Consider the following 12,954-nt stretch of genomic DNA (forward strand, 5'->3'; position numbering starts at 1 on the left):
AGTTAGAAGAGTTAGAGACATGTGAAAATTAGGGTTGAGTGTGTCAAACCAAGAGAACTGCAAGGCTTCTTAATTACCTTATATATCTTCATTACAAACTTCCAATGCTTCTGCCAATCAGCCAATGTGCACAGCTTAACGAAAATCTTTGTTTAACATTGCATTATTCCTAATTTATTCTCTGCTGGGAACTAATCTCTTCTACTTCCGGAATTTTCTTCTCACGGTCTCTATCATACTTTCTACCAGTTACCATAACATTTAATCATTTATGAATATCTCAACTTTATCTTTCATATTTTGCTGAACTCTTTTGCCCTTATTTCGTGCTTAATTAAACTTATGTATATAATAAGATCATACTAACATCTAAGAGAAACATAGCTTAGCCCTCCAATTCTCACTCACCGTTTCCCCAAGCACTAATATAGCTAAGTAAAATGTTTACAACCCAAAGTCATAATACGAGTTTTACAAATACACAATATTATATTAATGACCATGAGGATGATGATTTACAAAGGCTCAAGAAGAGGAAGAGAAGGCGTCAATGATGGTAGTGTGGAGTGGGTCACTCAAATGAGTAGCCCAATTGTTAAGTGGGCCTTTCCCAGTTACAGCAGCCTGGACAGCAAAGCCCAAAAAGGCAACCATAGCAAGGCGAGCATGTTTGATCTCAGCCAATTGAAGTGTGGCCTTCTTCTCTGGGTCTTCAGCAAGGCCCAATGGGTCAAAGAACTTACCACCTGGGTAAAGCCTCTTCTCTGGGTCAAGCTCTGCATTCCTCTGGAACTCTATGTATCCAATCACTAGAACTTCAATCCAAATCAATGTGGTCAGCGAGAATGGAAGTGGTTGACCTAGGTATTGTGACCCTTCTATTAGCTCCACCTGAAAGTCAAGCAACTCCGATTAATTTGTAATTAAAGAAAAAAAAAAAAAGGAGAGAGAAAGGATTCAAAATTGTAATTTAAATAATTGTTTAGAACACACGTGAAAAAGTTACTTCCATGTATTATGAACTAGATACCATGTTTCTTTATTATTTTCTTCCTTACCTTAGATCTAGTTTTAGATGTAAGTATCTAAATTTATTGATTAGTCATTTTGTAATACCACAGGACATGATCAATTCAATTTGAATTCCAAATTTCCAATATTTAATTTATAAATTCTTAGTTCTTCAAATAAATAAAAGGCTTCGCCATTGTATATGTCTTAGGTTAAATTTCAAATTAACTATTCTTTTTCATTAAATATTGTTACAAAAGATAATCATTAACAATTTTCAAATAAAATATAAAATTAAAATTAAAAAAATAAACATGTATGCTACACTAGCATAATAAAAAGTTTATATCATAAAAAGTTAAACACATTTACATGTATGAAAAACATCTCATATAATCTAAATAATGACCTAACAAGTCCATTTCACAAGGATATATGAATACAGAGTACAAATACATATTATATAACTGAGAGTACAAATACATGTATAATTATTGATTTCAATTATATATATATATATATATATATATATATATATATATATATATATATATATATATTACCATCTGTGTCTTAAAGATATAGATTAAATATACTATAAAAAATATATTTTTACTATAAATAATATTAAAACTTTTTTTATAGTATATTTAACAGGAATAACAGATTAGCAAAATTTATATATATATATTCAAAAAGTAAATAATTAATATAAACATACCTTGCCAGCATCCTGCCATGTAATACCGGTGAGCCATTCTACTGTGAGAGCACCAAGAGTGGCCAACATAGCCCATCTTCCATGTATGAGCTCACACTCTCTGAACCTCTGTAGTCCAAAAACCTCACTGTACGGTTGAAATGGCGTTGCCTTCACGTCTGCCACTTCTGTCCTCGTCCCAATCACGTCACCTGCAACGTTCTTTGCTAAGTTCTGATCAAGTGAGTCCAAGTCAAATTGGAGGTACTCTGCTGGCTTTCCTAGGCCAAACGGATCGAACCCATAATCACCTACGAGACTACCATCTAGATATTCTGGTGCCTTTGCACCAGGGTACCAGAGCGGCCTATCTGAAGTGGGTTGTCTAGAACCTTTTTTGGCCGGGCTACTTTTCTTAGATCCAAAGCCAAATCGGGCTTGTACTCTACCTGAATTGGCATATAACTCTGGTAAACGTGTTCCAATAAAGGAAGATGCAACAGTTGTCATTGCAATTGAAGACATGGTTATATGTTTATGCAAGCTTGTTGTTATGAGAAGCGTTGGACCTGGAACTAGGGACAGAGTGTGTTCTGAAGGGAGGAATGAAGTGTATCTTCTACAGAGAGATTTTGGAGTTGTATTTGATGGAGAAAGTGATCTAGGATAATCTAGGAGTGGAAATTAGTGACGGTTAGATTTTGAAGGATATCCATCTGACGGTAGAGATAAGGTTGAAGCTTATCTGCATGCTTATCTGGTGGTAATATATGGGGGCCACAGTGAGACCTGTTTGCTGCTTAAGGATGGTGATTGTTCCTGTAGTATAACTTGTGGTTTTGGTTGGCTTAATTTTCAGATTTCCAACCAAAAAATCTTATCTCTATTTATCTACTAATATAATTTAATATTTGGAATTTAATTTTAGAACAGTATACAATACAATTTTAAAATAAAAAAAAATTATATAAAATCTTATTGATTTATTCTCACATGCAAAAAAATATTTGATTTAATTATTTAATATTTCAAAAATTATGTATATTGTAATTTTGATTAAATAAAAATGAAACATTTTTATTCAATAAAATTATTTTAGAGTCAAGTATTTTTTATGATTGATTAAAAAAAATAGAAATATCATTATTTTAACTTAATCTAAGACTCCAAATAAATTAGGGTTTAGTGGGAGTACGTACTCCATATTATATACAATTTTAAAAATAAAAAATGAGTGAGCGGAAGAGAGATCTTGCGGGAAAAAATGAGGATCATATTTTGGGGAGAAAGTATAGGGAGCCAATGACCTAAGCGAACAATGAAGGTTTAGAAAGTATTAGAGATATGATTATTAGTGTTACATTGTCTTATTAGGTTACGTTTTTGGGATGAATGGTTTCAAGACATGGTATTAGAGTTCCAGATCCGGAAGGTCAAGAGTTTGAACCTTTGTGAACCTAAAATTAGCTTTTTAAACCAAAGATTTAGCCCATTGTACACATTGTACGTTTAGGCCATTAGTTCCCTAGCACTACTCTATTTTAAAACTTTGTTAGGAAATAACATTGCAGTAGTTTTTGGGAACTAAGGAGTTCTCTTGCTATCGAGTGTAATATTTACCCAAGAAGTTAAGAATTGTTTAGCAGAACCTTATAAGAATGCTACAGTGATTAAGGTGTTAGGTAAACATTATAGTTACACTAGATTGTCTCATAAACTCTGAACGGTATGGCGGATTAAGTGAGGTTTTGACCTGTTGGATGTGGGGTTTGACTATTTTCTTGTGAAGTTTGATGTCGCTGAGGAGTAAGAAAAGGTTCTCTTAGGAAGTCCATGTATGATCGAGGGAAATTATGTGGCAGTGAAGTCTTTGGATCAAGAATTTGGATCAAGTAAAAACTATTTTAGAACAACTTTAGTGTGGATTAGAATTTTTGGATTACCAATTTGGTGCTATAAAAAAGATGCAATGCTCCGTGCTGCGGCTGTAGTTGACATCCCCGTCAAGGTTGATTTGGCAACAAAATTAGTTGAAAGAGGACGATATGCTTGTGCTGTGATCAGATAGATTTAGGATTGTCAGTAACTACAAAGATTCTTCTTGAAGGTATTAAATATGAGGTTGAATATGAAAGTCTTCACCTTATTTGTATTTGTGGCTCATATCTCAAGTTTGGTCATGATATGAAGGTGTGAAAGACTGATAGCAACGCGGGAGGAAGAACTAATGCCAAGGTGGTCAGCAATGTAGCAAAGCAGCCAGAAAGTTCAAATTCAAAAAATTCGGTGCATGTGAAAACGGCAAGTTTTCATTTTGCCAAGAATCTTAGAGGTGAGATCGTAATTGTTGCTGTCCCAAATTTGGTGGAGAGTGATTTGCATGTTGTTCATGTAGACCATACACAACATGAAGATTTGGAAGGTTGGACTCAAGTGATTAGAAAAGAAAAGTATAAAATGGGTCAAAAGCCTTCTCCTAGCACCCATCAGATCCAACTAAAAGCAAAAAGACTCCTAATAAGACTACCAATACTTGGACAAGGCCTAATCATCGACGTAAAACACATGCTATTGGATCCAAAGTAAAATTAAACAAGGGTATCAATATTAAAAACTGGTTAGTGTGGCTTCTTCGGGGACCCGTCATAATGTACATCAACAGCAGCAAGGTAAGACAACAAATAGCACTGTGCGGAAGCGTCCTCACTTAAACTCTTTGCAGAATTCACCGACAGACAAGGATGGAGCATTGGCAGTGGGTGTGGCACAAGTTTCGATGGAAAAAATTACGTTGCAATTTGAGAGTCCGTTAAAGGCGGGATCATCGAAAACAGGGACATCATGTTGAGTATCAGATTTGTTATTGGAGCTCCCTTTTTGTTGTTTTTTATGGATAGTTTCAATATCATAGCCTGAAATGTGAAGGGTGCATCTAACAAATTAGCCCGTGTATATTGCAAAATTTTGGTGAGAATATATAAATCATCTTTCTTCTTTTTCTTTAGGACTTATACTGTGTTTAATAATTTGAAGAATTTTTGGGATAAGTTAGATTTTCATTGTGTTGGTGTTGAGAAAGCAGTAGGACATAAGGATGGCATTTGATTTTCCTCTTCTATTGCTAATGCTTCTTGTGTGGTTACTGACCAAACTGACCAATGTATCACAATAAAAGTGAGTGTGAGTAACTTAATTTGAATTAGCCACTTAAGCTGACGTGATTTTATGGTAGAAAGTAAAAAGACTAATAAATAGTTGTATTTAGAAGAAAGACTGTGATTTGAGAAACAGAGATTGTAAAAAAAAAATTGAGAGACAGAAGCTGAATTAAGTGATTTGGTATAAAATATATTGAATAGAGTTATATCTCAATAATATATTTTTTTTAAGATAAATATGAAAATTGAGGAATAAATTTAGAATTTCGAAAGTTAAATGAGAATATTTTTGAAAAGAAATATTATAAAAGTTTCAGTAGTCTTTGTCCCAAAAGATTTCAATTTTTTCTTTTTTATGTTTCTACTTTTTAAAAATATTGGAAGGACAAAAAATTTCGTCTCCAAATTAAAATTTTAATTCTAATCTTTAATTACCAAACACAATACTTCGTTTCAGTTTTCAATCTCAATTCTAATTCTAAAAAACAAACCCAGCCTAATAGATCATTTATAAATAATAAGAAGGTAACAAAAGCTTATCCAAATTAATATTAAAGCTTAAGAAAATCAATACACATGTTGTTGATTCTGTAACATAGATCCAATCAACTAATTCAACTCATGATCTACTTATTAAACTAATAATCCAATCAGGAACGGATGCAAAGGGGTGAGTAATAACCTCTGCCCCAAATTTTAAAGAACTATATCTATATATGAGATTTGTGTTTAAAGAAATAAAAAATATTACATAATTTAGTAGTCTTATATGTATTATTTTTTATTATGTAATAATGAATTTATGTCTCAATTATTTAGCTTATTAATATTTTTCACTTAACTAATTTAATTTCATATACTCAATAATCTTTGTACTTTTTAAATTAGATTTTGTATACTCGTCTCTATATCTATTTTTAAAAAATTTTGTTTGTTCTTTTAATATTAACATATTTAATATTTATATTATTATATAGAATATTAATAATGACTTACAAAATTATGTTCTAATAAACACATTGTGTACTATATTTTTTTTGGCTAATTTTTTTTCTAAATTTACATTCTTAAAAAAATTTACTTTATTTTTTCATCTTAACTTATTTAATTTCATCTATCATTTTTTTAATATTTGTATCTTATATTTTATAAGGATATTATACCTTTCAAATAATTAATAATTTATGATTTGTTTTCAAATTTTTTTAAATTTTTAAAAGAACTAATTTTAATTTATAAGATATATGATAACTTTTTAACTGAATATGTTATAAATTTTTAGTATTTTATAATTTTATAATATATTATTAATATTATTGTCATTTTTATGTAATTATTATGTCAAAAACAAAATTATCAAAAATTATTTATAAAATTATTTTTTTTTCATTATATATGGATATAAAACAAATTCAATAATTATATATTACACCTAAATTACTTTTATGTAATTAAAAAATATAAAATATAATTAAAAAATTATCTAAAATTTGACTCTTCTATATTAAAATTTTTAGATTTGTTCTTGAGTCCAATGTTGTATTAATCCGACGAGCTGAGTTAGGTTTATAACTATGGTCCATTCTTTATTTATCACTTTTGGTGAATCATGGTTAGTTTTGAGTAATAAAAAAATTACAGGAGATCACTATTAGGCTAATTTTTTTGGTTATTGACTTATTGTAAAATCTTTTTTTTACGAACATATTATAAAAATTTGGTGTAATGATCAATATGGGATTGGATGAATTTAGAATAAATCATGAGTGACGATTTAAGCAAGCTACAAAAGAAATACATAAAGTTGTGACTACTGATTTAAAAAAATAACAAAATTTTTCATTATAAGAAAATGAGGGCCACAATTTGCTTGGAATATCTGACAAATAAAATTGGTAATATTGATTTCATTTTTCAGAATTTGAACATTTTTTAATTTGTAAATGGTAGTAACGATTTATGCATTTTCTCTCTATATAAAGAGTTTGTGAATGTAATCTCCTGCAAATGTCCATATTTTTTCCTATTGCTTCTACTATTTTATTCCTCTTCTTGCTTCTCTTTTCTTGGTTCTCTCTATGTGGTTATTGTAGGATTACAAGTGTTCATAACACGCAGTGGAAGTAATAAAGTAATCCTATTGATCTATTTTGTGCTTAAAATTTTATTGAAATAAGATGGGTTAGATGCCAATACCTGAGTACCCTAGTAAATAAAGCTTTCCCCTTCGATGGTACGAAGGTACTATGTGTATCCACACCGAGACTAATCCTTGTTGTCAACTCTTTGACCAATGGATTTAACTGAGAAGTTTCTTGCAACTCCTTGCACCAGCAATTCTTCACTAAGAATTTGGAATATTTGTGTATGTGGAGGTAAAAAAAGAAAACTTATGTTATTTTTCTTTTATCATATACACATATATAGTATGAGATTGATGACTGATTTGTGAATCAAATTACAACTTAATTTGAGACAAAATCAGTTAGGATCTTATCCATATTTAAAATTCATCCTAGAATAAATAATTAATTATTTAATATTCTCAATTATAATATTATTATATTCATGGTGCTAGCAAAGAATATAATAATACTCCATTTGAATTAATATAATTATTTATTTGATCTAATCAAAATAATAATTAAATAATTATTTACCAAGGATTAGAACACTCGTTAGTGTGTGACCCCATAGGTTCAATACTAAGCGGGTAGCATATTAGTCATACTATATTTACTAATCAAGGTTGGCATCTAGCAACGCTCCTTGACGACCCGATAGTATGAAGTAATAATATTTTTTACTAAGAACCCAAGATGAACAAAAATACAACTCCTTACATCTTTTCAGCTCTTGGCTAACTTTTAGAGTACGGTTTGATTGTCAAACTCTAACTTGTTACCATTATTATAATGAATTATGAATGACTTAAGAAACTCATTTCTTAATTCATTCAAACTCCTTGGCCAAGGCATTGTTTATTTCATTCATTATAATCGTAGAGCTCAAACTCATTACCATAGTTGATGGATTCCATTTTGACTAATCATTAATTCTACAAGTATTTAAATCATACCCAATGTCCATTCAACTAACACCGTAGGGTGTTAGGTGTCCAGAATCAAAGTATAACAAATACATTGTTAATTACTATGATAGTCGCAGGTCAAAGGAAAATTCTAATATTATGTTCATCATAAGAATATCCTATTGACAAATATACGGTAATTATAACCATTAGGAATTCTTAGAGTGAGTCAGTTCAATGGTTATATCTCTATATATACCATTTATATATATAATTTAACAAATGAGATCTATTAATCTTCATCCAATGAAGACTATTATATATATATTAATCTATCCGAATCACTAATGTCCCATTTTTAGTGATTCTACGATTAAGAACAATTTAAATTAAAAGTACTCAAAAAACGTATATCTCATTATTACGATCCCTATCGTAATTATTCGTTTCTAATTTTTAATTAAGGACACTATCATAAATTATAAAAGTTTATTCTTATAAAAAAGGAATAATAATAATAATAATTCATGATAGTATTTTGTTGGACATACACACTTATCTCCAACAGTTATTTATTTTTGTTATTCATCTCAGTTGAATATTTTATTTCTTTTTATTATTATAATATTTAAATTATTTGTTTTATCTATTAAAAAATAATTTTGATTTTCTTAATAAAAAATGAATAGTAATATTAATTTAAAAATTTATCATAATGATAAAATTTTATCAGAAATAGCTGAAGGTGTGACAAGTATTTTATATAGATAACCTATATTAGTATTCAGTGGGTTTGTCAAGTCTACAAGAGATGTTTTCAATCTACTATAAAACTCAATCACAAGTGTGTGTCCTTAGGTTGTATGTGGAGTTCGAACATTTACCTAATACTGTCGAAGAACCTGGTCTGGGTTTTGATTGGCGAAGTTATAAAAGTGAAAGCGAAGGGGAATATGATGGCAATTACAATTTCATTGATCCCAATGCAGATAAGGAACAAGCAGACTGCACCATTGAGTCAGATATGGAGGACGTGGCTAATGCACTAGCAAGTGAGCATCCATTCAGAGAGCCATCTTTCATACGTGTTTTGGATCTCGATGTGATGAATGAACCAAAGTTTTTAGAGTATGCGAATGCAGGTGTGTAGTTGTGACATTATATTTTAATTAGTAAGTTAAATGTTAAATTTATGGATTAAGATTTGCACTGTGTAAATATGTTTTACGGTGTTATTGCAGATCCACCTGTGGTCGGAGATGGTGAATTTGTCATTAAAATGCAATTTATTTCTAAAGAGACTATGATAAAGGCAGTAAAATGTGTGCAATATGGGCCAGCTGTGATTGGATTATCCGGGTAATAATGATGCGAAGAAAAAATTATTGGGAGATTAGACGATACAACGGTAGCCATACCTGTACTAGAACTACTATTTCTCAGGACCATTCAAAGTTGGACTCAAACATGATTGCAGAAGCGATTAGGCAATTGGTAGAGGCTGACCTATCTATAAAGGTGCGATCTGTGATCGCAGATGTCCAATCAAAGTTCAACTATACGATTAGCTACCGGAAGGCATGGTTGGCTAAGTAGAAGGTAGTGGAAAAAATTTTTGGTAGTTGGGAAGCCTTTTATGAAGTGTTGCCCATATGGTTTGAAGTAATGGTTAAGAAAGAGCCATCAACAGTTGTCGAGTATGAAACATTATCTTGTTACTGATGCGTGAGCATCTTATACCCATTTTCTGCTTATTTTCTAGTTAAATTTAGTTAGAATTTAGTAAGTTTAATTATATTTTAGTGTTAAAATCCTTCTTGGATGCTACGTTGAGTTGTTTTGGTATTTTAATTATTTCAAGCGAAATTCGGATCCATTTTGCAGAGTTTTGTGCAAAAAAAGAAGGAAGACAGTGGATGTTGTTAACCCTAACTCTTTGCACTCTAACGAGCATAACTTAAGCTATAGAGGTCCAATTGATGCGGTTCAGTGGTGTTGGAAAGCTAACTTTCAGAGCTTTTCAATGATATATAATAGTTCATACTTTTTTTCTGGAATCACTGCCTTGAAGGGCGCTAAACGCCGAGCCTGGCGTTTAGTGCCTAGGATGGCAAAACCAGTGCCTAAGCCATTGCCAATTCCGACGTTGAACGCCAGAAGTGCGGGTCAACCTCACCCAAGGGAGCATCTTTAGTGGGATTTAGCTTTTAATTGTTATCTTATCTTTTATTTTTGTTATTTTTATTTACAAACAAAATCTTTTAGATTTAGAATTTAATATTTTATTTTAGTTTCAAATTAAATTAGGTTAGTATAAAAGGGAAAAGATTCACCCTTCAGTGATCTTCTCTCTTCCGCACTTTCACACTTTTCAGAACCCTTGTTTTCTTTGTAAATCATGAGTCACTAAACCTCCTTGGTTAAGGTTAGGAGCTTTGTTTATTTCTATGGATTAAGACTATTATTTTTCTATTTTAATTAATGTATTGGTTCAGTTTCAAGGATTACTTTCGTTCTTCATTTTATTAATTTGGGTGGAACGAGAGTATGACTCTTATTCTAGATGTGTTCTTGTGACCCTTGGGAGAGGTCTCTCACCTGAACACAGCTTGAAAGTAAATTCCTCCTAAATTGCTAATTACTTGAACTAATCTGGATACGTGACATACAATCTGTTTAGCTTTGAGTAATTAAAACCCACAAAACCAAACGTTTCTATTCGCCTGACTAAGCCAATCAGTTGACCATGGTTGCTCAGTTCCTTAGTCCTCGTGGGATCGACCCTCACTTACCTGAGGTATTACTTGGACGACTTGGAGCACTTGCCGGTTCAGTTGTGGGTATTCTAAATCCCGCAACAGTTACCGTGAGGATGGGTTGGCTTAAGATGTCAGTGTTCTAAATCGAGTTTTCTGGAGCTTCTACGCATGCATTAGAGCATTCAGACATGCAAGCCGATTGTAGAAGTAGATACCACACACTTGTGTGAAAACTATAAAGGAGCATTGTTGGTTGCAGTTTCACAAGATAGCAACAACAATATTGTGCCTATTGCCTTTACCATTGTCGAGGGTGAGACGTCAGATGCATGGTTCTTTTTTCTTTGCCATTTGCGAACACATGTAGTAACAAGGGATGGAGTGGGCCTTATCCCTGATCGATACAACTCTATTAGCTTAGTCGTTGCTCGTTGTAACGGAGCATGGGAGCCTCCAAAGACGATACACATATTTTACATTAGGCACATAGCTTCCAACCTTTAAGGAAGTTCAGGGCACTGTTCATGAAAAAGCTCTTAGTGAATATAGGTAATCAACTGTAGTGTTCTATTTAATATTATATGGATCACATGAATCACTTTCTAGATGAGCTAATTAATGTGTGTTTATGGTAAATCTTTTTTCACATGTTATTCTAAGACAAGGAATGAATATGAAATGCGATACCAGCAGTTGCGTGCTCGGTGTGAGACTTACACTCGGTGGCTGGATCGAATTCCTCACCAGCAGTATGCCTTGGCGTATGATGGTGGACATCGATGGGATCATATGATAACAAACTTAGTCAAGTGTATCAATGGAGTGTTGAAGGGGGCACACAATCTTCCTATTACAACACTTGTAAAGGCGACTTTTTACAGATTGAATGAGCTATTCATAAAGAAGAGAGATGAAGCTGAGTCTCGCGTTAGAGCCGAACACTTATTCTCCGAGGCAGTTACTGAAAAGATTTAGGCAAATTTGATCACAAATGGAAACATTATGGTGAGTTGGTTTAATTGACAAAATGAGGTATTTGAGGTGCGAGAGATGCCCAATGGGGTTGAGTATGCAATCGACCTACGTCGTAGACACTGTGATTGTGGTGAATTTCAAGTAGATCATTTTCAAGTCGTCATGTCTTTGCCTATTGTGAAAACTAACGTCTTGAATGGCAAGTATATGTAAATGAGATGTATCGGATGGATGAGATTCGAAAGGCATATAGAGTGAGGTTTAGGCCGTTGGGCAATCCAACAACATGGCCTGTGTATGGAGGACCAAGTATGATACCTAATCCAAATCTTAAGAGAATCACTAAAGGCCATCCCAAACAAACTCGTTTCTTGAATGAGATAGACACACGATCAATACGAGGTCCACGATGTTGTAGGCTCTGTGAAGGCGAGGGTCATAGCCGTACTAAATTCCTCCATGGTGCCAGACCGAGTTCACGTGACTAAGTAACACCATAATAGTGTATTATGTGAGACACTTAGTTTGTAATTTATAGAAACAATTGGAGATTATTTTTATTAATGATCGTTATTATCTAAAGTGTCTACTGTTTCTATTCAACTTAATTTGGCATAGAATGGGAAAAAGAATAAATATCTAAGGCAACATATAATAATTATCAGTTGAACATAGTTATTACTTAGTACAAAGATAAGACTTTTTTCTAAAGTCTTACAATTTGTAGTCAAATTAGCATTCATACTTGGTAAATTTTTTCTTAACAATATTCACTACTTATTTATTTATTTATCAAACATAATCTTCTTAATTGCTGATGGGATATATCTATTTTGGCTTCGATGAGGTGGAGCTATGATGAGCGGATAATTTATACGCTTTTTGGCATTGTTTTTAGTATGTTTTTAGTATGTTCTAGTTAGTTTTTAGTATATTTTTATTAGTTTTTAGTTAAAATTCACTTTTCTAGACTTTACTATGAGTTTGTGTGTTTTTTTGTTATTTCAGGTATTTTCTGGCAGAAATTGAGAGACTTGAGCAAAAATTTGATTCAGAGACTGAAAAGGACTGCAGATGTTGTTGGATTCTGACCTCCCTGCACTCAAAGCGGATTTTCTAGAGCTACAGAAGCCCAATTGGCGCGCTCTCAACGGCGTTGGAAAGTAGACATCCTGGGCTTTCCAGCAATATATAATAGTCCATACTTTGCTCGAGATTTGATGGCCCAAACCGGCGTTCCAAATCAGCTCAAAACTGCCCAGTGTTAAACGCCGGAACTGGCACAAGAATGGGAGTTAAACGCCCAAACTGGCACAAAAG

At 32.3% G+C, this 12,954-nt stretch overlaps 1 protein-coding gene across 1 annotated transcript; it reads right to left on the reverse strand.

Annotated features, from left to right (window-relative positions):
- Positions 1 to 469: 469 nt before the first annotated feature.
- LOC112750192 (chlorophyll a-b binding protein CP29.2, chloroplastic) lies at positions 470 to 2,568 on the reverse strand. The gene is made up of 2 exons (XM_025798795.2): positions 1,733 to 2,568; positions 470 to 891 (listed from the first exon to the last, which is right to left on the reverse strand). The coding sequence occupies exons 1-2, from the start codon at positions 2,234 to 2,236 to the stop codon at positions 526 to 528; spliced, it is 870 nt and encodes a 289-aa protein (XP_025654580.1). The 5' UTR covers positions 2,237 to 2,568; the 3' UTR covers positions 470 to 525.
- Between the last annotated feature and the right edge of the window lie 10,386 nt (positions 2,569 to 12,954).

This window comes from Arachis hypogaea, chromosome 2 (genome assembly GCF_003086295.3).
Source record: "Arachis hypogaea cultivar Tifrunner chromosome 2, arahy.Tifrunner.gnm2.J5K5, whole genome shotgun sequence".
NCBI classification, from domain to species: Eukaryota; Viridiplantae; Streptophyta; class Magnoliopsida; order Fabales; family Fabaceae; genus Arachis; species Arachis hypogaea.

Excerpts from the sequence above, each read along its gene's own strand:
- LOC112750192 (XM_025798795.2), bottom strand. The coding sequence starts at position 2,236 with ATGTCTTCAATTGCAATGACAACTGTTGCATCTTCCTTTATTGGAACA. Across the intron at positions 892-1,732 it reads CATGGCAGGATGCTGGCAAG|GTGGAGCTAATAGAAGGGTC; the intron begins GTATGTTTATAT and ends CTTGACTTTCAG.